Source organism: Dendronephthya gigantea, unplaced genomic scaffold (genome assembly GCF_004324835.1).
Source record: "Dendronephthya gigantea isolate DGI-Jeju-01 unplaced genomic scaffold, DenGig_1.0 000000F, whole genome shotgun sequence".
Lineage (NCBI taxonomy): Eukaryota > Metazoa > Cnidaria > Anthozoa > Malacalcyonacea > Nephtheidae > Dendronephthya > Dendronephthya gigantea.
In genome coordinates this window covers 6,072,970-6,097,617 of record NW_021163010.1, presented here as the reverse complement: position 1 = coordinate 6,097,617, position 24,648 = coordinate 6,072,970, and the positions used below count along the sequence as shown (strand labels likewise).

The window sequence follows — 24,648 nt, the reverse complement described above, 5'->3', positions numbered from 1 at the left end:
GTCAAAATTTAGTATCCGCCATAAATTTACTCTGATCTCGTGCTGAGGCAGTTTTGAACCAAGGCAATGTCCCATCTTTCCCTGTAAGATGGATAAAGCCGCGTGATAAAAGCGCGCAAGCGAAAAATGCACAAGCCGAAATCCGAACCCTACAATGCCAGTTGTGTTCTGTCTGCGGGCACCCTACTGCGTAATGATTAATATGTAACTTTGTCAGGCAATAGAATTATACTTTCAAAACCTGTAGTGTTTGCTCAAGATCGGTGAAAACCATGAAACGATTGACGTTTTACCCTAGGCGAGAGGCTAAATGCGAAAATCGCGCCGCTATAAGCTAGTTTGTTTGTTGTCGTGCGCGGGGCATTGATCACCGCGCTTCCTTTTGCACGCATATTGAGGCACACTGTCGTTCAAGGATCCAATTACAGAACAATCGTCTATTTTGTATGAAACCCGAGAGGAATGCCTCCCCTTGCATGTGGGTATTATTCGGTATAGTTGGCTGTGCTGCGTGGATACCACAACTGCACGAACCGACCTAGTCTCATTTGTCTCCAGCGAAGCTGTGAAAAGACTCTGTGGTTAACCCTGGTTTTTTCTATAAACCGGTTAATAAGATGGAGTTAAAATATCTAGCGATTCTTTTGGTTCTTGCTGTGGTTGTGTATCGAGCCGAATCTCAGGGTAAGCGAACGCCTTACATTCCTCCATTTTTTCGGCCGCAGAAACCATGATTTTGTGTAGATTCAATAATATCACATCGTGAGTCGTACGACTTTTGTTTCTGCGCGAGTTGCGCGCTTATCTAATTAGAATAGTTTGCGAATAAAAACTGGAATAAGCTAACATTATTTTCGCGGTTATGTTATTCTCACTGGCTGTAAATATTGATATCAATGCGTTCACGTAATATCAATATTTGCACTAGACCTCTTTAAATTGTTGACTAGGGGACACAAATGCATGTACAGTTGAAGGCGTCTCATAGCAAGACACTCGCTTTGTGCAAGGGAAACAAACGCCTGAAACAAGGAGTACATAGTCTCATTTGTGTGTTTCATATTGAAACTGACCAGGGAGATTTAGAATTTTCTTTTTGAAACAATAAGTGGTCTAAGGTTATATTAGTGTCGATATTCACAAAGGAGTTTATTCATTTAGCGCGCACACATCGTTATTATGCGCGTTACTATTTTTTATCACAGCATTGGTTGAATATTGAACGTATATAACAGACTTGACATTGTGCAAGTGCCATTGTCCGAATCTCCGAAAATGTCGGGGTACGGTCGAGACATTCTTTTGGTCGGCACTCAATCGTTTCTTCGCGTTGATTATCGTGAAGGGATTTGCTGGAAACGGTGGAAATATTGCGCGATTTTAGCACAAAGTTGTGAAAATATTTATGCGCCTATTTTGCCGCGACAACAAAGACCGCAGTGTTTTTGACCCCAGAAGGAATTGCTATTCAACGCGGCTCGCATTACAACTTTCCGTCGCGTTCCCTTGTGTTTAGGCTCTTTGCGCAAATGCAACAAGCCTACGAATTGCCCGTTTCGCAGCATTTTTTCACGGCTTCGTCAGAAATATTATTTTTCGTCAAAAGCTAGCGTGACTTGTGTGAGCGAATATTGACGATTTAGGTGCTGACGTGACATAGCTCAAATACAATAGATTATTGTACTCATGACAGGGTAACATAGAAATATTACACAGTTTTTTGTGCTACTAGAGGCAATAGTTGAGGAAAATGCTCGAATTTAATGTAATATATCAATTCTAAAATCTGCTACGAATTGCTATACTACAATGCGTGCTAAACGCGAATATTTGTGATATATTTATAAATGTTGTCTGCATGATCTGTTCCCCCCCCCCGTGTTTACTGTGGAAGTTGATGATTCTATATACATTCAATGTTCGTGTTGGGAGGGTTTAAGACTTTAAGTGTAAATTTGAATGTCGGGTGGGCAGCGAATTTATTTAGAAAATTACCGGCCGTTTGTTTAGACTTTGAGCAGACTTTTATTTTTACATATAGCTAAGTAAGGACAAATATGAGAACTATAGTATTTCAGACAAGGTTTTAATAAAATTGCCAGGGAAAAAGTTTTGTGGTTCGTTTTAGCCTGTGTGCAATCAATTGTATTTCAGGACATGATTTTCAGATAAAAAAATTAATAGTGTTTGAACGCCTCATTCATTATGCATCATTTATTGATCCAAATAAATGCTTTTTCTTTTCCTTTGACCTTGCCACTACCTGATCTTTTATCACAGTTTTCTTGTTCAGTTCATGTATATTAAAACACAAAACCTTTTCACATTCTCTTTGTAAGCCTGATTCAAACAGCAACGATTCAAGATGGCCGTCTAAAACTGAGGATAAACCCTTACTTGAAATATCATTCCTATGACAAATAAGTGAACAAAAATAGTACATACAATAAACTGTTGTATTCCCCAGTTTCGATCTGGGATTAAACGTAACTATACATAAATGCGGTTTCGATTTTCTCATGGGATTGAATTTTTACCATTTGTGAGATAAAAGCGGAAAAACTGTTGGTTAGAAAACCATAAACCCATATTGCAGCTTATATATTTGCGCATGGAACTTTACTATCACTGTTAAATCTGTTTGCTTGACACCATATTTATATATAATAGGTTTTTCAGTGATGCATTAATTTTGGTTTGGAGAAGTTTATATCGATTTTCAAAACCATGCATGGTTAATAATATATGCTTCGATTTTAACGCGTCTACCATATACATGCAGTCATGAAAATCATAAAGAGTCTTGCCATACACGCACTACTGCTAGCATGTGCACGGTTGTCAGAACAAAACAAGGAAACATTTAGACAACAATTAGTTCTTTTTGGCCCGTTGTCAGTAATTTTGAATGGGCAAACATTTTGTCGAAAATCTTTGCATGGGCGCTGCGCATCGAGTCATATCTTATAATCCTTTTAAACGCAAAACTCAGTTCTATTTAAAACAACAACAGGGTTATACACCTTTATTATACATCAACAGAGATTCATTCAAAATTCATTTTATTCAGATATTAAGTTATGTATGTATATATCAAGAAATGATCGCAAAAATCAGGCATTTAAATGTTTTTTTTATCTGTTCTTGATTTTCTGTTGATATATAAGATTAGAAAAAAGTGTTAGAATTCAGTGTTTCAATGTCTACTAAATTTGTGCTGCTGATATTAGTGAGTTTAAGATACACCAAATCTACGCGGACGTGAAGTAATACCGTTCTAATTTCCCCAGTTTCTCAACAGAGATGGAAAGTATATAGACTCTTTTTGCATGATAAACAAAGCCAGAGCCGTATGTAAAACAAATTAATACTATATAGCTTCCTAAAACTATAGTAGCAGATTTCATGTCACGTCCGCGTCGTAGAAATGGTGCATGATGTGCATCTTGAGCTCGTTTTCGTATCATTTTGGTAAAACCTATATGCCTATCTTAATGAACTTTTGAGTTCTTTGAAAATTCCTGTTTTACTGAATTACGTAATAATTTTGGACATGCATTTCGATAGATTATAGACGCGATTGAGTTTTACACGCGGCAAAGTATGTAACTATATATGTTTTGCATTTGATGAGCTTTAAAATCTAACCTCTATTTTCTATCTTTCTTTGTTTTAGGTTCAGGCTTTGTAAGTATACATCCATATTTATGTTGTTTTTCAAAATATTGTTAAATGAGGTTCTCAACACTCAAAATAAATTCCATATTTCCGCGCATCATTTATTATTCTCTATTTAATATATATGTAAGATTTATAATATTATATTATTATTATTATATAAATATAGTATATTATATATAAGATCTTAAGTTACTGATGCTTATTTCTTAATGTTTGCAGGTAATAAAAGGCGACAAAGGTGATCAGGGAGATAGGGTGAGTATACTTGAAACGCATACGGTAAAATTGATTATATTGGTTATATAGACTATTAGACTTATAGTGTGTGGTCTATAGGCACCATGAAAAGTAATTCGATGCCTGGGGCAGGCGATCTAGCCCTAGGAAAACTTTTTTTTGAGTTGAAACAAGTACTAAAGCTTTTAAAAGGGGATTTGTTATACATATATCATGCATGTCGCCCAGAGTGGAATTTTTTCGTTCAGAACTTCGCTGGTTTTATAAAAGTGATTCTTGAAATTGATTTATTTCAGGGTAATCCAGGTCCAGACGGAGGTCGTGGCCAACCAGGTCAAAATGGCCCACCAGGTTTTGATGTAAGTTGTGCCTAGACATCTAACACGTTACGCACATTACTTTCTTCTGAGATGCAACGACAATTAATATCATGCGGCCATTTTCCTTCAGGGATTACAATCTGTTATTTTCAATAGTCTCGGTAGTTGGCATAAATTTTATTCTCCTGTCCCTCGTATGTACATCGAATAGCCACTGATTGAAACCGATAATTATATATGATTCTATTGAATTTCTTTAGGGACCCCAAGGAAACCCTGGACCAAAAGGCCCTTCAGGCCCACCTGGTCCACCCGGCTCAGGCACAATTGGAACTGGGGTGAGTGTAGAAATACTCGCACAAACCATTGTCAACATAGGTCATTTCATGTTGGTTTCATGAAATACCAAAAATTCAATGATATTAAAATTTAGTATTCTTTCAATATTTTTCGAAAATTTAAATTGAGTTTAGGGAGTTTGTAATCACCGAAGTTCCCATTTTGTTGTACAACTGTCTGGAACAAGTCATTTTCACATTTTGCTATGGTGTTTGTAAGACCATTTAAAAATGAAAATGATACAGCTCTATGGTTTTACCTGCAAAATATATTCTATCAGGGAGCTCCTTTTGTCAACGAGAGTTTGGACTGGTAAACCCTGCGAACAATTCTGGCTCAATATTAAATTTATTTTTCCCTTTTTATCCAGAATATTATTCACAGACCAGGACCACCAGTAAGTGCAATGGATATACTAGATATTATAAGTCAAGATGTAACTATCAATGCAAAAGACTAAAATACTGTACACTGTATTTTTATTATTGAGGTCTAACATATATTATTCTCTTTATTTCTAAAGGGTCCACCAGGTCCCGATGGTGCAGATGGTCCAAGAGGCCGAGCCGTAAGTATACATTTTCAATTGCTAAAAGCTTTTTAGATACCTCTCTAAAACAATGTACTTAAATCTTGAATTGATCATAGCGGAGCAATTTAACATGGCCGCCATAAGATGCATTATTAATAGCAGGTGGTTAGCTGGTGTCATTTTATAAATCGGCAGTCGCAGTTCGTTTCACGAACCTCTTCACACACACTCTTTGCCAGGCATTTAGTTGGGCAGTGCTCCCTTTACAGAAGCACAGAGTATGTTGCACATGTACGTAGCGTCTTGCGTACTCCGACTATCCATTTCGCGTTTGCGTGTCAGCCATGCGTGCTATTCAACATAGTTTTGTAGACGGTGCTACAGAGGCTCGAAACACACGCGCAGAAGCGGCTGTAACTCCAATTCCTATAACATTTGGAAATGAGGTGTTTTATTTACTATACACATAGTCACCTATTTCACACACATGCAAAATTCGAGATTTGGAACAGGGCTTTTGGCTCTTTACTTGCAACACTTATATGGAAACAATTCCATAGATCTAAATCTTTTTTATTGTTTACTCTAGGGATACAAGGGAGAAGCTGGACCACAGGGTCATGAAGGATCACGAGGTCCTCCGGTACGTACAAGCAACACTGTGCACCAGTCCGACTTAATGCTATAATTAATATGGAATTACAGAGTTCGTATGTTGTTGGATTTCGCACAAATTGGAACCTATAGCTAGAGTGTGTATACACTAAGTACGTCCTTCTCGAGACTAATACTGCAGCTACTTTTAATATATGGGAACGAACGTAACTATAATGGAACGATTCCTACGTGCCTTCATAAAATATACGATCCATATTTTTCAAAAAATGTTTGTTTCAAAATTTTAGGGAGATCCTGGTCCATCCGGAGACATTGGAGACCCTGGGGCTGCTGGAGAACAGGTGCGTGTGTAATTACACTAGCTTAAAACGTATTAACGCAAATCTTTCGATGATGTTATGAAGGAAATATCCAATTTCGAGACTACCAGGCGAATTTTTGACAGGGCTTGAGAGAAAGTGTTACCTGTATATTTTATGTAGGGCGCAAATGGTGCTAAAGGTTATCAGGGAGCTCGTGGAGAGGTTGGACAAACGGTAAGTTGCTATCAAAGTAAGCGAATGTATAGTGATCACACATCACAGTATGTAACTAGATTCTTCAAAATAGAGTGTTTATGGTAAATTGGAAATAATATAACTAGAAATAATGATAATATATGTAACTAACTGCCTGGAAATAATATAACTAGAACTTCTAGATTTCTAAAATGGGTAGGGTAGTCGTTTCATTTCTGCCAAACGAAGGGCGTTCGTTTGACATATCAACACGCGATTTTTTTACCGACCATCACGATAAAACATTGTTTGTTTTCAGCAAAACGTAATCGAAATGTCTTTTTACTGTAAACTTTTAAGCAATGCTTTTGAATGACCTAGCCACAGGCAAGCCTTCTTAAATATACGTGGAGTGGAGTACCCGAACTTATTTTCCAGGCCCAAAACGGGGAGAAGTTCTTCTTTTCCATAATTTCAATTCATGAATATTCATGTTTTATTTCGAAACTTCAATGCTTGTTTGAAGCATTTCTAGCTGTCATCTCTTTAGCCAATCTCATTTCTTTTGCTCGGGGCTGAACGGTAGATAAAATCATATGATAACAGGCAATGTGCTTATCAACCTAGTCGGTGCAAACAACCCTATAAGCATGTTGCGTACTTAGCTAGAATAGGTTGTATTAAAAAGAAAATGCATGCATTTGTTTGACAGGGTGAGCCCGGAGTCGCGGGCGAAAAGGGTATTCGTGGATTCAAAGGTGATCGTGGATGGCGTGGAGATACTGGTCCACAGGGATCCAAAGGGGAACAAGGAAGTCCGGTGAGTTTCCTTGGTCTTTACAAATCATTAATGTTTAAGAGACTGGGCTGTTTTCTTTTGTTGGGATTTCAACATTTCTCTTCTTCGGAAAACTGGAAACGTTATTTCCGCAATCCTCTCTTTCCTTGTAACCCATCGCGGCAATCCTAAAGTAGTCACGTTTTTATATTTAGGGCACTGCTGGGTCTGCTGGTTCTGATGGACGAGATGGGAACGCTGTAAGTAGCTATATCGTTTATATCGTTTCCTGCAGTTATGTATGCATGTATTGAATAGAATTGAGACAACAAGACGATAAACAAGTCAGCCTAATCCATAAAAGATATTGTGCGCAAAGATATAATGTGGCGCGCCCTTTGTTGCATTTTAGGGTCAAGATGGCGAAGCTGGACAGAAAGGAGATCAAGGATCCCCAGGAGATCGGGTAAGTGGTATTGTCAAATTAAGAATATACTAAAGTATCACAGGCCAAATGTGTATTTTTACAGTCTTATATGAAAGGACATGCAGGCTCGATTTTTGTCGCAAGAAGACATGTACGGTATGGTGAAAAACTGTCTGGTCCCAACAGTAGGTTGTTACACGCTTTCGTTTCTCTTTTAGGGCGAACCAGGTGCCCCTGGTGAAAGTGGTCCTGCCGGTTATCCTGTAAGTTTTTTACCGCTTTGTTTCAGCGATGAGAAATTCGGGAATTCTTGATATTTTCACTGATATATTTTGCTAATATATGGAATATTTGATATTTTCCTCGCGATAGGGTGAAGAAGGTCCTGTTGGTGTATCTGGCCCACCTGGTGCTGCAGGCAATCCTGGTAGCCAAGGTGATAAGGGTCCACAAGGAGACGAAGGTCCTGAGGTGAGGATCTCCTCTTATCAAGTCTTAACCAGCTTTTTTTTCTCCAGCTAACAACTCTAAGACATTATTTGCGCTATGGCACAATAAAGATGAAAAACATGATATGAAACTTGTACAACCATTAAAATGCCATTGTAAAATGCCATTTCTCTTAATGATGAGTTATTTCTTGTTCAGCGTTGTATATAGGATACAATCGTGCCACCAAACATGCCCTTATTTTCTCCATTGAAGTAAATACAAACTGCTAGATTTTTTCCTTCCTTTTCAAAACGTCAGTTTTCCTTTTTTTGTCACTTGAAACTTAGGTTTTCTCTTGCGTCAGTTACATGTTGAATAAAAAAATAAAGGAAAATTTTCTCTGTTACTCTTCTTCAGGGTGCTCGTGGAGACCCAGGCAGTGAAGGAGCCGCTGGTGAACAAGGAGATCAAGTTAGTATTAAGCGTAATTCAGTACGAAAATTGAATTAATTTCTACAAAATTTTCTAATACTATACGTGTACTGTAAGTCTCTTTCTAATACTACACGTGTACTGTAAATTTTCTCTTGCGTACGAGCACTGAGATGTCACGCAGATTTTCACTTAGTTGTTTGAAACAAAATCTTTAGAAAAATGCAGTATTTTCTAGAATATGATAATTTGATGTGATAATTATACCAATAACACCAGCTACTATCAAGCCTGGTCGAAATTTTACCTCTCGCAAATCGCAACTATTTGCTATAAATTTTAGGGCGAACCTGGTCCTGCCGGTCCTGTTGGTCCCAAAGGTTCCACCGGCGATGCTGGCGAGCAGGGTAACCAAGGATTAACCGGACCTCCTGGCCAACAAGTAAGTCTACCATAGAAGACAAAGTATTACGAAGTAACGACGCTTCATTTACACAATACTGAGTTGCTTAAAATCTAATTTCTGCTTCAGTCCTATATGCATAATTATGATGCAATCTTGCGCATCAGCGTCTAGAACACTGACCCATATACTAGATGGACTGAGCACGCCACCTATTTGATCAGGAGCCAGACAGGAATAGCTCAGAATAAAAAATAATCTTGGCTTTTGCAATTGCATCGTTGTAATCCTTTTCTTTTTGCCATTAGGGTTCCCAAGGTGAAGACGGTCAACCTGGTGAAGATGGTGAAAGGGTAAGTTTGAGACTTAGCAATTAACTTCAAAAATATTTTTGTGCCTGAACAGTGACAGATGTTATACCCTTCTATCATTGAGGGTGTGGAGAAGAGGGGGTTGACAGTGGGAACATAGGAGTGGGATTGTCTTGAGTACTTTTAAGGAGGTCCATAGTTGGATCTGACCAATCTAATAAGTAATGTTGATCAGGGGCCGATTGTGTCAATCCCATTTAGCTTAAACGGTGGTTAAGTTCAAAATAGAAAGAAAGTCTATCGTTTTATTCAAGAAGAAAACTAAATGTTTTCAACCTTAATACAACGATACTGTCTACAACTACATATTCAGTGCATAATATTCAAGTTGACTCATTTCAGAGAGATGTAATGGTGTTATTTAAATTTAACTTGTCCACTGTTTAAGCTAAACGGGCTTGGTACAACTGGCCCCAGAAATTTCGTGGTTATACTTAGACATCAGCGTTTTGCGTAATAAGAACGGAAGATAATTTATTTCCCCCATATATTCCTAGGGTGACGATGGATATCCCGGTTCACCTGGTAGACCTGGTGATAACGGAGAACCTGTAAGTGAAAATTTCTTCCACCTTTCTCAACATTTGTTGTCATCTTGTCACGTCCTGGATACCATGTTTTCAGATTTTCACTTACATTATTCATTATTCATGAAAATCGTATTCGTGAAAATCGTGGCATAACCATGGCAAGAAATAAAGTGCTCAGGCAATGCTATGCTTGCCCCATGGCGCTGACCAGATAGAAGACAGAAAGTGGAAATCCGCAGCAGGATCATCAACATGAGCAGTAATAATGTAGTCGTTAAAATTAATTTTTAGGGTGAACAAGGAGCTCCCGGTCCAGACGGAAATGAAGGTCCACAAGGAGAGCGGGTATGTTACATATATATCTCTTTACGTGAAGTATCAGACACTGCTCGCGACGTGGAGTTCATTGTTGCGGTTCTAAAGTTCAAACAGCGAAAGGCAGATGCATTTTTTACGTATACTCTACATACAGGCATATATTTTTACATATAAGGCTATGCGTACACGAGCGTCGTTTTCGAGCGTTTTCAAAAGCTTTCTTGTCTTTTTATATTTTCAACGCCCTGTCCACCGACACAGGGGAAAATATGCCTTATATGTATTATAAATTAACTTCAACTTCTATTCTAAATTGACGGTGTTTGAAACCGTTTTGGCATGAAAATGAATGTAAAAACGTTGTACCTTTTGCACATAGCTTAAATTTCAAAATTCAGGATATGCAATTAGGCACAGCGTACTTCTGAATTGAATAATTTGTGCATAATTGGCAATTAGAAGTTGTTATAAAATTGCTCGGAAAAATGAAGCTTGAACATATTCTAAAGAAAAGTGACATGTAAATGATAAACAACGCGGTGATGTTTTATTGATAGTTTGCATATTGGTAATTCGTAATTATAATTTGATAATAAAGAATTTTTGTGATGATACAGCATGCTTCTCTTTAGTCGTTGGACCCTTTTGCTACTCATTCCAAGTCCCTACTCTATGATAACGATAAAATATCGATTACAAGCTCTTATTCGTACGGCTTTCGGCATGTTTTCTACACCTTGTTGCACAGTCATTAATTCCGACCGAACGTCAAGAAAACAATGATTTAATTAATCGCGCCACGCTTTGCTACGGTACAATTAGATGTTCACTATTTTTTCATTGATGTGGAAAATTTTCTTTCCTTCAGGGTCGAACTGGAGCTCCCGGACCACCTGGCAGGATTGGCGATCCCGGTGCCAAGGTAAGAAAGGCTGGTAATATAAATTAGCCTTAAAATTATCAGCACGCGACGAAAGCCTGGCTAACCAGATTAGTTCATTGCAAGATCTAATTGTACCTACACGAAAGATGCCTGCTATTTTTCGCTGGTTGTAATGTTATATCACAATAGAGTTCTCATACAACGAACATAAATTTCAATTAAGTCAACGAGATTTTTCTTTGATGTTACAAAGGGTGCAAGCGGTGTTCGTGGTGCAGTCGGAGCAAAGGGTCCCAAAGGTCCAAGTGTGAGTATATATGAGATTAGCATTTTTAGTATTTTGCCACTACAGTTTTAAACTATGTACTGCATATTTGTTCAAAGGAGTAGTTTTGAAAGAAAAAATGACTGACCACCCTTCCATTTCAGGGTCAAAAAGGTGAACCCGGTTTACCAGGTCCAATTGGAATCCGAGGCGAACAGGTATGTTATTGAATGCTTCCATATTTTAAAAGGTAATTCCAATGCAAATGTTGGTCTGACGATCGAAAAAACTGATGAAAGTATGTTCGGTTCTATTTTCAATAGGGAGAGGCTGGTTTAGACGGTGACCCAGGTGACCCAGGAGATCGGGTATGTATAGTTAACAGTCGACTCTCAACTGATGGGTTGTAGACATGGGCGTATCAAAGTCAATTTTCTGAATTGGCGATAAACTGAGCTCTTCCTTTCCCCACACAAGGATACCTAGTGTGTTGTTGTACGTGTTTAAATTGATTCCATCTAAGACCGGTAAAAACAATTGTTTCGTTTCAATTGACAGGGTGCCCAAGGTAGAGCTGGTGAGAATGGTGAAGACGGCAAACCTGGTATTGCTGTAAGTTGCCAATATTCCGTTCCAATATATAAGTAAAAAAAGCCTGGCCCTTACTGGGCTCCCATATTAGAAATGCCATTGATCAATATCTACCGCATCTTATTGTAGGGTCCTCCTGGTGATGCTGGTTCCCGCGGAGAGAAAGGTGCCAGTGTAAGTCGAGCCATAATTTGAGACATCCATGAATAATAGGGTTAAACATACAATTAGATGGACATGAGAAAAACCCCTTGCTGAGTGTACTTCATTGTGTTTAACTATTATATACTTGCATTGTAAATTCCTCGGTCAGCGTGTATGCAGCCATACTCTTAAGATAATATACTAGTGCTTCCGTTCCTGTTTGTCAATCTTTTCATGTCCTCTTCAATTTCAACTTATTCTCAATAATCTATTGTGTTCTGCAGGGACCTCAAGGGCCTCCAGGTCGCATGGGATCAAGCGGTTTGAATGGTGCTCAGGTATTTAGCCAATCCTTTTCCGAAAGCTGATAGAACTTCCGGATGAACCTTGACAGAAAACTTGAGAAAACTATTATAGACCCCTCTTTAACATTTTGATATTTGCCGCAGGGTGATCAAGGTGAACGAGGACCCAAGGGTGCGAAAGGAAAGGCTGGAGAGAAGGTGGGATTTTACGAGCAAAATACAGTCGTTTGTTTATTTGAGCTTAGCCATAACCAATCACTATCTTGTTCCAGGGATCAATGGGCGAGCGCGGTCCTATGGGCGAGAAAGGAAGAGAGGGTAAAAACGTAAGTATTGAGTTATTTCAAATTTTGTTGCTAAGAGTACGTTGAAAAGCCCTTCGTAGCTAACGTAGGTAACGTAAAAGCATCTATAGACATGCAACAAAACATTCAAACATTCAACTTTTATGTATGATATGCTATCGGCTGTATTCGTAAAGCACACTCACATTCCATGTCACCCTTCATAGCGGTATTTTTACCCCCTCTAAAGACTGGAAACAATACATTTTCTTTCGCCATAGTACAATAACATTGTCCCTGTTTGTTATTTGACAGGGTTTGGCAGGTGCTCGTGGTGATCCAGGTGCAGTTGGTCCTGATGGTCCCGAGGTAAGCAATTTAACACGTTGGCTCATGTTGAATGTTGATGATAATTATTGGCCAAAAATTTTTCTGGTCAATTTGATCACCAAGATTTGGAAATCATTTATTTTGATAGTCATTACCGGATGCGCAGATACGCACTAACTTTCCAGCTCTGCCCTTCCTTGTAACCAATCTTGGAAATCTTATTCTGATAATTCTTAGGGTATTCAAGGCGAACAAGGAGCTGTTGGCGCAGCTGGTGCTCCTGGTCCTGCTGTAAGTATCCTAAGCCATCATTCTCGCCTATGAATTAACCGTATCGCAACTTTACAAGTCTTCCAACCACACATGGTGCATTTTATATTATTTTAAAATGGCTTACATTTTATTCCATTTTAGGGGGCTCCTGGTGAGCCAGGTAGAGAGGGTGCAACTGGAAACCCCGTATGTATTAACTTACATAAAACAAATATTTCTTGTAATCTAGGCGATTTGCAATTACCGCCATCATGTCATTCAATACATAGTTTTTGTGCGATGTAAAACGAGCAATATTTGTCTTATTCTAGGGTCTCCAAGGGCCACCTGGCCCACAGGGCGGCCGCGGTCCTGCGGTAAGTGTGTTTCATTTTTATTAACCCCACTTCACCATCACAAATAGTGTCGCCTATGCAGACGTGCGCTCCACTACGGTATTGATTATTTTGACGGGTTATATCTGGTCATTCTTCTCAAGTAACTACCGTATCTCATCATATTTTGGACAATTGTTATTTTTTAGGGTCGTGATGGTGATCCTGGACCAACTGGTAATGTTGGTAGTGATGGACGACCGGTAATTGTTCATATCTTACTGTTGCTAATGCCTGATTCCTCTATATTATGTTCTATCTATGTGATAACTGGTAATCATAGACGTACCAGATGAGTGATGGTCGCAAGGCACCCCTTAGAGCGATCACTTTCACTCTTCCGTATGCCCTATGTGTTTTAATTAATATGAATTTGATTTACATGTCTAGGGTCCCCAAGGTGCACGCGGACCACAAGGACCCATGGGCTCACCAGGACATCAGGTGAGGTTGATATATGCAGTTCTATGATTGGGTTCTTTCCCAATCTCTCTTAACCAAAATAATTCTGTCACACTTGATAATTTTCTGCTAAAGATAAGACAAAAGAATCGATTAAAAGTATACAGATCAAAGGTGTATATATTTAATTGAACTATTCGATTGATTATTATCATTGTCTATAGGGTCATCCTGGCGTTGATGGCATTCCCGGTACTGATGGCGGTCCAGGCACAAGGGTAATTTTTGATAATGATTTCTTTTCTTTATTCAAATCTTCATATATTAGGCTTATATTAGCTTATGATTCCGGAAACAAACAAATTGTGCGTTAATTCATAATCAGAGTTCGATATAAGAGAGTGCTCTTGACTTCATGTAGGGTGAGCAAGGAGAAGCTGGTAAACGTGGAGAAGATGGTGTAGATGGCCGAAGGGTAAGTGAGAATTTTTACGTTTTGTTCAACACAAAACTGTACTTGTAGACTTCCTTGCGGATAGACCAGACTGACAATTACCATTCGGCCCTAAATTGAAGCTTTAGGCAAAGTACTGTAGGTTCCTAATTTAATCAGAATTAAATGTAATTCGTGAATTTAAAAATGAACGAAAGAAGCTATCAGAATTCATTAGTAAGCTTCATTTACATACCACGATACTTGGCTGACATAAAAAAGGTTTGCGTTGCTTGCTGACCCAGAAAGGCGCAGCACCACTTTTAATCAATGTTTGTTTAAACTTTCCTATAGGGTGACGATGGTGAACGAGGTGTCGACGGTTTACAAGGACCCGCAGGCAAACGCGTAAGTTACTTCAGATTTTTTCTCGCTCCAATCTAGAAAAGAGACCTTTAGCTGTTGTCTTCGATGTCGGGGCGACGGGGTCACTTCCATGGATAGTAATGGGCCTGAATTGGAATAGAAAAAGTGCAGTAGAAGAATTAAAGGAAACTATATGGTTTTTAACTTGTCAATATTAAATCATTTTACAACTTATATATTCTTGATATAATGGTTAAAAAATGCTTAATTTCATAAGTTTGCAACCTAGGACCATATTAACCAGGAATGAGGCCCTTTTCCAAATTCAAAGTGTTTCGAAGCGCTTATCAACAAAGAGGAATTCCGTTTTGAACTAATCGGCAAATTTGTTTGCATTTTTCATGTAAAATGGTAAATAATGTGTCTTTTTATCGGGCATTGTGATTGGGTTACTGGAGATGAAAACAATTTTGCTGATTGGTGTAAAACGATTTTGTGTTTATCTTCTTAAAAAATTCTTAGGGAAACCGGAAGAACACCTCCTCATGCTAGGAATCACATTTATCCAAATTAAAAAACCTTGATTGCGCTTTAGGGTGAACAAGGTGATGCGGGTCCACCTGGTATGAATGGTGCAAGAGGAAATCCGGTATGGCTGGCTTTGTCTGCTTCAATTCGAATTTTTTTGACAATTACATAATAACGCTCCGGTTACTGAAACATATTAATCGTTTTAGGGTCCCAATGGTGACACAGGCCCACATGGACCTAAAGGTCAAGAAGGTGCTAGGGTGAGTATCATGTACAATTGTTATTTTTGTTTTATTAAGTTCATCAGGCAAAAATGTCCGAAACCACGTGCGTACGAAAAGCAATCATGCTTTGCGCAATATTATGATATCTGATATTCTTTGTTTCCTAGGGTTCAATTGGTAATGTTGGTGACCAAGGGCCAATGGGCGCTAAGGGAATCAAGGTAAGATCACCATTTCAATTTTCTCATATCCACAGAATTTCAGTCCTTTAAACAAATCGTCGAAACAGAGCTTGTCAACCTTGAGCATACCCTTTAATTAAGATGCAAAATTTAAGTAATGTGTCACGTGACAAAAATTCCGACTTATACTGTAGGGTGAAGCTGGTGATCGTGGACAGAAAGGTGAAGCAGGTGAAGTTGGACCAAAGGTACAGTCAAACATTCAATATGTTTTGTCAACGTACAGTCAATTCCTTTTCCACATTTTCCCCCATTGTTATTTCATGCTATATTGAATGAGTTTACTGCTCAATCTGTTTTTAGGGTTTCACTGGACCAAAAGGTCCACGGGGACCTGACGGTGATTCTGGTTTAGTCGTAAGTATCTAAGCATTTTATGATAACATAGATTTTCTTTCCATTCTGAACACGAATAGTTCATTCTTTTTACGTTATTTTATCACATCCAACTTGTATATAACATATTCTGCCTGACAGAGCGTTTGAAAAACCAGAGCCAATCTAAGCCTTTGGCGGCATGTGAACATAAATAAGAAGGCCTTTTTTGAATTTTTAAAAATTTAAATGTAGGAGTTGGCAAAATTTTCACGTTTAATCTACACTCTAAATGAATTGTTTTCTGAATCGTTGTTTATTTATTTTTTTTTTTTTTGTTTCACATAGGGCCCAGATGGAGCTCGTGGTCTTCCAGGTCTTCAGGGAAGCCCAGGCGTGAAGGTGAGAGCATTAATTATTTTTTTGTTTATTTAGCATTATTTTATTTTTTTCCCTGAAAAGACGACCTAGCTGATAGGGCATTAGTTTAGCCTGGTGATCGAAACAATGACTGAGAGGACGATTGTAATACGTAAGTTATCACTTCAATTAGGAGGAGTGCACCACACAAGTTCTCAAGTGAAATACTGTAGAACAGATCTCCTTGTTCGATATCAGGACTAGTCAATTTCCCCAATATACGGTTTAACTCCATTTCCGCTTGTTTTAATTTCACTATTATGTAAGAATCTATCGTTTCATTCTCTACGCCATGATCGTTTTTTTATAGTTGGTTATACTTTCCCTATATTTCTTATCTGTTTTCCTTCAGTGTCCGACGGTGTCACTTTGTGGACACACGTCCCCCATTTTTTGAAGTGAGCTGTTAATCTATAAATAGTTTTCTTATCTCCACAGGGCCCTGCTGGTCAACGTGGTCCAATTGGTAATGCTGGCAAACCAGGCGCTCCTGTAAGTACTGCAAAGGATGAATGGCGATGCGGAGGGAACATATTTGACGCATGTTTAAATTCAGTTCGACGTTATTGCAATTATAACATTAGGTTATTTTACTAGTTCTAGCGTTAACGAAAGTTTCAACCAGCTCGAGCATTAAAAATCACTACAATGACGAATTTCTCTTCTCTAAGGCACCCTGTAGTGTTGTACCAAAGCGTTGACTGTCCCTGTTAGATCTTTTTTGAATTACATCCCTGTTATATTTGCATCACCATATACTTAAACGCCTGTTTATATACTTATTTCGTTTTTTCTAGGGCGAACAAGGTCCAAATGGTGGTCGTGGCGCTAACGGTGCACCAGGCGCTTCGGTAAGCGCACAGTTTCATCATTTATCATATCCTCGGCGAGCCAAGTAGTCGGCGTAGTGATTGTATATTTCACAATAACGCAACGTATTCGAACCCGAATGTTATCAAATTAGTGAAGTGCTATAATGTCAAAATGTATAGCAATTTATCCATCTAGCAATTTATCTCTAACTCTTTAGTAATTTCAACATAATCATCTTGAAATCATTGTGTCATCATCCAGCCATTAAAACAACTCGCTCGTTTCTCATTCTTAGGGAGCTGACGGTGCAGACGGCCAACCCGGAAATGCAGGCGCACAAGGCAATCCGGTAAGCGATATATCAATATCTTAAGCAAGGAGGGCAAAACTTCGCGAATTTCTGACAAATGCATAACATTAGGATTTTTTGAGGGCGACAAGTAGGTGTAATATTTCCAATCCTAATTTTTTTTCTATTAAAAAGGGACCTATGGGACCCGCTGGAGCAACGGGTGCACCAGGAGATGTTGGTGACACCGTAAGTATTACTTTCCTTCCATCCTTTGTTCAAGGCATCATGTGACTTTATAACTCATTGTAACTCAGTTACGCTGTCCTACCTTACTTCGGCGTTCCCCAGTTTCCCTAGTCTATCTAACCTCACCTCACTCTATTCTTTGTCTCTCTTGGAGTCCGTGTAGAAATAACTTTAGCTTAATGCCAAACGCGTAAACACTTTTCATACCGATCCCCAGGAGACACTCGCAGTGTTGAGACAATAAAAAAGTTAATAAGCAAATGTATAATTTAGTGTCGTTAAAGCGCATAACCATTGTTAGTCCATTAGTTTATGAGAAACTTTAACGTTACTGTCAAGCGCTTGCCCTATTAAAGTCGCTTACTTACTTTCTAGTCCAATATATCATAACTTGAACATTCTATCCCACTGAACTTTAAGCAAAAAACTGGCCCGAGTTCCCTTAGTTAATTCGCTTCATCGTCATGGCATATATCTACATCATCTTTTTGCATTTAAGGGCCTTCCTGGACCAAAGGGACAACAAGGTAGCACAGGCCCACCAGGTCCACCGGTAGGTTTTAACTACATTCGCTAATTAATTAATGGCCTTGTTCAGGCATCTGAAAAGGCTAAATGGTGGTAACTTGCCTCGTATATTACACCTGATTCAAAACAAGACGCGGCTCAACACCGTTAGTATATTGGTTTTATTACCTGGGTTTTTAGTTTCATGTATGGTTACCTTCTGTTACAGGGTGAACCAGGTAATACGGGAGAGCGAGGTACCGACGGAGATGATGGCGAAGCAGTAAGTAGATATTGACCAATAAATGAACTCCACTGCATAGTCAATTGGACCGCTTCGATTATGATTTCAAACCTTGTATTAATTACACTTTCAGGGAAACAGCGGACCTCCTGGTCTTCCTGGAAAGAACGGAAGAAACGGCGAAAATGTAAGTAAATATCCCATTTAATATTTAAGACATGTTCCGACTTTTTGGCGACAGCGTTATTTATTTTTAGCGATGGTCTTTGTCTTATTGAGCAAATATTCGCATTTTTAAAAAAAATCGATTCCACTTTAAGTTAATTCTATGTGCTCGTTACACTTAAAGAACCAGACATATGACAATAAAGCGACCATCAATTCCTTAACATTGTCGTTACAAAATTACATTACCGATTAAGTTGCATAATTTCTATTTAACAATTAAGTCGCCTCAGGCTCGGTATTTCGAGGTGTTTACAAATAATAATCAACATAATTTCCTAAATTTAATTATTTCTTAAATTTCTTATTTCAAAAACAACAACAAAAAGCTATAGTCACCGACCAGTGACTATTGCTTTAGAGACAGTGAATCTTGACCAATCATAATGCAGGAAAATCAATAGTCACCAGTCACCACAAGAACTGCATTTGTTTGCTTATCTCTTTGTAAGAAACGTCCACAAAACGACTAGCCGCCATTTTAAAATTTGTTATATTCACCTGAAGGTGAAAATAACAGCCTAATACGTCAAATTTGAGCAATCAGAATGTAGTATTTGTTATATTCACTTTTGCAAAATCACTAAGGTTATATAGTTAAAATTCGGGTTGAATTTTACAATTAATTTAATCGTGTTGACAAGTTGAATATTTCAACTTTGCAGGGTAGCCCTGGTCGAAATGGACCTTCTGGACCTAAAGGCGAATCCGGACAACCTGTAAGTAGCAAGTTAATTTCCAAAAAAATGTGAAACGTGCGGAAATAGAGTGGGAATCTTTAATTGTAGAAATATCTTTCGGTTTGTATTGAACCACCTATAATTGTGGAAGAGATTACAAACAAGGCTTTTCGATGTCTGTAACATCTATATTTTCTTACTCTTAAATTTAACATTAACTTTAGGGTGAACCGGGTGAAGCAGGAGAACTTGGAGCAGCCGGACCGCCAGGATTCGCCGGACCTCGAGGACCAGTTGGCAACCCTGGCCCTGCAGGTACCGACGGAGAAGATGTAAGTTAAAGTAATCAAGTTCCATTCTGTTTACTCCAGTAAGCTAAAACGATATCGAAATACTTGTCCTCATTATTTCGTATCGAAACACTTGTCATCAATATTTGCAGGGTAGCCCAGGTCCACAAGGTGATGTTGGAGAGGCAGGGAAACAGGGTTCAAAGGTAATTAAGCATGCTACCTTCCGTAGTTCTTATCTCAAAATAAGATTATTTTTCAGGACTTTTAAGACCCGTTTAGTGATAAGTATAATTAAGTTATGCTTTAAGGATTTTAGGTTTTGTAAGCTCCATTCATTGTTAGGTATTAGTAGTAGCATGTGTGATATTAAGATCATCTCATTTTTCTGTGAATACTAAACTGTGTAAATTCCCAACTCCATTAACGCTGTCGTCTAAAACGACGTATTACGTAAAGATGTTTTCGACACTTTCTGTCTCTGAGCCCCATTAAATATTCGGTCAGCGTAATAAAGTTGGACTAGTGAGTCTGCCTTATTCATAGTATGCTCATATTCAACAATAAACTATTGCAACCTAGGGAAATCGTGGCGATCCTGGCGCACCAGGAGGTGACGGTTTAGCAGGCGAAAAGGTGAGAGCAGTTTGATTATATTTTCTCAAAACACTGACTTTTGCCTCATAATAAGCTGCAACGACTACTTTTTAACAAGTGCACCGTTGTTTCAAAAAAGAAGTAAACAAATACAAAAGAATTAACTCTAAAATAACTCATCTTCAACAACTCCTTATTTCTCTTGTTGCCATTACATGATATTTACGCTTAATATTAGTTGGCGAAATATGGCGGATGCATGACTGCGCGTGTCTGTAGGTACAGCTTTCATTTCAGAATTTGTAACATTTGTGTTGACTTTAATTTTAGGGAGACAAAGGATGGAACGGTCCGCGAGGTGAAGCTGGGCCACAAGGTCCACGGGTTAGTATTCTGGACGTTTTTCATGTTTAGATAAGTTGAAGTTACCCGTTACCGGGCTTTTTGTCGGGACTACGTGCACTGTGTAAAAGCAATTTCATTTGAATTGAATATATACAACATTAAACCATCTATATTGAATATATAGATTGTTTTATTGAAAGCACTTGTGAATTTTTCTAAATGTTTACTTTTGACGGAGTTTCTATTGTTTTATATTTTACTAAATATGATATCATTACTTCATTTCAGGGTAATCAAGGTGAACCTGGTACATTGGGTGAAGCTGGTGTTGACGGCGATATTGTGAGTGTCGAGTACTTCATTATTAAAAAATTAAGACCATGATAAAAATTGAAGTTAAATATAGAGCGATGTGCATGTATCACTCAAATAATCCGGTATTTCGATTTAAAATCTACAGAGATCTTAAAAATTTATACTCAAAGATCTAAAAGGCCTAGGTTGCTTAATTAAGATGACCAAAAATAAGCCGGTGAAATATCAACAAAATTTCTTGTTTAAGTTAAAATGCAAGTGCATGGCGGGACATATACTTTTTTAAGATTTTTTTGGCAACTATATAGCGTTGCAATCATGCAGTATTTATTACTCACGTGTTGATATTGCTTTGTTTCTTTATAGGGTCCTAAGGGTGCTCCTGGACGATCTGGACCTGCCGGACCACCAGGGCCAACGGTAGGTTCAAGACTTATTCCTATACGCCTACTACTTCCATGGTTCGGGTCCTCATTTTTAGGATTTACTCTTCAGTCTAGTCTGTGGTCTTTACTTAGTCTTATCCTTTAATCGTTTCAGGACCTAATTCAACAATTATGCGGGCCATATACAACTGAACACGTGTTTGTCTTATTTAGGGTGAACCCGGAGATCGTGGTTATCCCGGACGTAGAGGTGCCCAAGGATCTGACGTAAGTTATTTATGACTCCTGTCTGAAATATGTTCGTTAAAACTCTGGGTCAAACCACTTCTTAGGATTGAGGAAAAATGCGGAAAGCACGACCCTACAAAGTTCGCAATTGTCACATTTACGGCCCACATAAACTAATAAAAAAAATTGCAATCTCTGCTAAGTTTTATATACTTGTTTGCTATATACCTGTTTGTTTCGTATCCTACAACATTCTGCAACCGAACGTTGCAATTTTACAGTAGCCTCTACAGGGATAGCAATTTCTTTGCCAAAAAATAGTTTTAAATAAACAAATCGTTTATTCACCGAAGATGTAGTTACCATTGGGGTAAGGATTTTTTTGGTTTTAGATCTTTGAAGTTTATTTGAAATATGTCCAATTCGCTTTATCTCAGTACACCAAATGATATCACTAATGAACTATTGTCACTGCATTTGTTCTACAATGCTTACATCTTTTTGACATCTTTTATTCTTTCGTTTCGTTTTTTAGGGTATGCCTGGTGCGATGGTAAGTAGCAACTTATTTTATCATATTCATTACTGGTGTGTTTCTTCTAATCACCATTTTATGTTGCAATTTAGGGAGCTCCTGGTGTAATGGGACCACCGGTACGTGATTTTCTATACGTTGTGACATGCGTATTTTTATTTTGCGGTTTTGGCCATATGCAGCATTTATAATGACTGCGTTGAGTACGCTTCGGTTTTGTGGAAGCGACACAATGCAAGTTTGTGCATTGTCAAAGGTGCTCTTTGATGTCTTGTTTAAAAATATTTTATACATTTATATAAAAATAACTAACTTTGCATTATACTTTTCTTTCTGCAGGGTCCACCTGGAGGTTTACCACCTGTAAGTATATTAATTTCATGACATGAACAAATTAAAGAGAACTGTTAGGAAAATTTTCCCAATTCATTGAATGCTGAGGGTAAATAAGCATTCTTGACTTACTCTTAGCACCCCGACCCTAATGCGGTTAAAGGCAACATCCCAGACGAAGGACCTGGACCAAGACGTTTCCGATATTACAACAGCCAATTGGAAGTAAGTAAAGTAATTTCAGAATTTGCAGATTTCAATTATACAGGATTTTCGGTGGAACATGCACAGCTCTTTATTGTTCAATAACTTGAGTCATTTTCATCATCATCGCCGTCTATTTTATTGTCGTGAAGTATTTCAATTTTCGAATCGGTCATTGCTGACTGTCCGCACATTGAGGTATTGTCCACCCTTACATGTTCACGACACTCACAGCTAAATACAAACGTAACAAACACGGCTAAACGTACATATATCCTCACCATGGTCGTTTGTCGGGTTCACAGAGAGGATGGGCATATTGTCTGTTTAAAAATCCATTTTTCCAACGAATATTTTTCGGTACATGGTAACTTCAAGCTTTCTGCATCCCCACTCACAAACGGACGATTATTTTTTGTTTAGAAATTGGACAAAACTGACTTGACGCTTGTAAGTATTCTTTTTTCCTCATTTTAATGAGAGTAATTTTGAGTGGAAGAAAATGATAGGTGCAGAGTCTGATTTAGATCATAGATTTTTATAACATGATTATTGGTGGATAAATGATAATTGATAATCTTAATTTTCACGTAATTGTCACACGACATGGCCAATATATGCTTCGTTGTTGAAAAGTATTAGAAGACATGAATGAACGATTTGCCTTTTATTGTTACACATTAACCGATTTTAAAATTACAGGAGGATGCGCTCATGAACATGATGTATGGTTTGGATGAAGATTTACTGAAAAGAGAGAGTGCTGATGGGTCAATGGAATACCCAGCTGTATCTTGTAGAGCAATCAAGGATTGCCACCCAGAGAAAACTGACGGTTAGTGAAAGGAATTAGTTTAAGAAATTCGAGCATTGTTTCCCAGGCAAGCAATGTCATGTTTTTTTGTGGTCGTGCAGCATTAAAACAGCTATTAAATTGGTTGACGAATCACTGAGTTTTAAATTTGTTTTTCCAGGCTATTACTGGATTGATCCCAACCAAGGCAGCACCATGGACGCAATGAAAGTTCTTTGTAACTTCACTAGCGAATACTCTTCAACATGTGTCTTCCCTACCAAGAAGGTACGAATCTAGACATATGTTCAGACCAAATATGAATTTTTTCATTTATTTATCGATATGCATGAGTAAGATATATAAGATATGAATTGGCATGTACGAAATTTTTAAGATTCTAACATCTTTACTAGATCGAAAATAATGCCTGGAGTTCTCTAAAGAATGGCTGGTTCAGCGAACTTTTCGGAAAAGACAAATCAGTAAGTAATATTTGTTCAGAGCTACCATCGATATTACAGCAGCGACTTTGCATTGCTCTTAACAAATCGCACTCCGTAAACCCTATGTGAATCCACCACCTATAATAAAACCCAAGCTTGACAATTTGTTTGTCATCTTTTAAAAGATCCAATACTCAGACCATCAATCACAATTCGCCTTCCTGCAAGTCATGAGCCAACGGGCCAGTCAAACGATCACGTACCATTGCAAGAACTCAGTTGCCTGGTTAGACGAGAAATTGAACTCACACGATAAATCTATCAAATTACTTGCCCTCAACGGATATGAATACAGCAAAGATGGACATACGAACGCACAACCTAAAGTAATCAGTGACGGATGCAAGGTTGGTATTTATCCGAAGCATTGCAACAAGTAACTCTGGGAGTTCTAACTTGAAAATAAGACGAAGGGGGTGGCTCAAGGCAGAAAGTCTACTTTCTCTGAAGTCTGAAGGCAATTTTCTAGCTTGAAAGTTTAGACAATGCAATACATTGTTAACGTGGGCAAATGGTGAATGGTTTCATTGTTTTTATTTTAGACACGAAATAGCGAATGGAGGAAGACCATTTTCGAATTGGAGGCAAAATCGTCGATCGCCCTACCCATTATTGATGTTGCGCCTCAAGACATGGGAGACAATAAAGAATTCGGAGTAGAACTCGGACCCGTGTGTTTTATAGGTGTATAAGAGATACGAATAAAGAACAATAACAAATGACTGAGACTGGATCATTGTTGTATAATCGATCACGGGTCGATCGTGAGCCATATAGATAGAAAATAAAGATCCAAACTTCTTTAAAAATTA

At 38.2% G+C, this 24,648-nt stretch overlaps 1 protein-coding gene across 2 annotated transcripts; it reads left to right on the top strand.

Moving 5' to 3' along the window:
- Positions 1-469: 469 nt before the first annotated feature.
- On the top strand, positions 470-24,648 carry LOC114516314 (collagen alpha-1(I) chain-like). Of its 2 annotated transcripts, XM_028535752.1 has the most exons (69): positions 470-684; positions 3,677-3,687; positions 3,901-3,936; positions 4,215-4,277; positions 4,499-4,576; positions 4,948-4,974; positions 5,101-5,145; positions 5,699-5,752; positions 6,015-6,068; positions 6,210-6,263; positions 6,937-7,044; positions 7,218-7,262; positions 7,415-7,468; positions 7,648-7,692; positions 7,802-7,900; positions 8,279-8,332; positions 8,637-8,735; positions 9,005-9,049; positions 9,565-9,618; positions 9,889-9,942; positions 10,784-10,837; positions 11,052-11,105; positions 11,228-11,281; positions 11,387-11,431; positions 11,622-11,675; positions 11,784-11,828; positions 12,083-12,136; positions 12,248-12,301; positions 12,376-12,429; positions 12,703-12,756; positions 12,955-13,008; positions 13,132-13,176; positions 13,302-13,346; positions 13,514-13,567; positions 13,755-13,808; positions 13,991-14,044; positions 14,188-14,241; positions 14,554-14,607; positions 15,161-15,214; positions 15,303-15,356; positions 15,488-15,541; positions 15,697-15,750; positions 15,866-15,919; positions 16,226-16,279; positions 16,736-16,789; positions 17,095-17,148; positions 17,406-17,459; positions 17,595-17,648; positions 18,148-18,201; positions 18,385-18,438; positions 18,533-18,586; positions 19,290-19,343; positions 19,529-19,636; positions 19,747-19,800; positions 20,177-20,230; positions 20,522-20,575; positions 20,825-20,878; positions 21,218-21,271; positions 21,451-21,504; positions 22,001-22,018; positions 22,093-22,119; positions 22,340-22,363; positions 22,472-22,558; positions 22,961-22,987; positions 23,240-23,372; positions 23,512-23,618; positions 23,747-23,815; positions 23,962-24,183; positions 24,379-24,648. In XM_028535752.1, the coding sequence occupies exons 1-69, from the start codon at positions 618-620 to the stop codon at positions 24,526-24,528; spliced, it is 4,134 nt and encodes a 1,377-aa protein (XP_028391553.1). In that variant the 5' UTR covers positions 470-617; the 3' UTR covers positions 24,529-24,648. The 2 variants fall into 2 exon arrangements, with proteins under 2 accessions (XP_028391553.1, XP_028391561.1); XM_028535760.1 differs by lacking the exons at positions 7,648-7,692; positions 7,802-7,900; positions 8,279-8,332; ... (6 more) ...; positions 11,228-11,281; positions 11,387-11,431.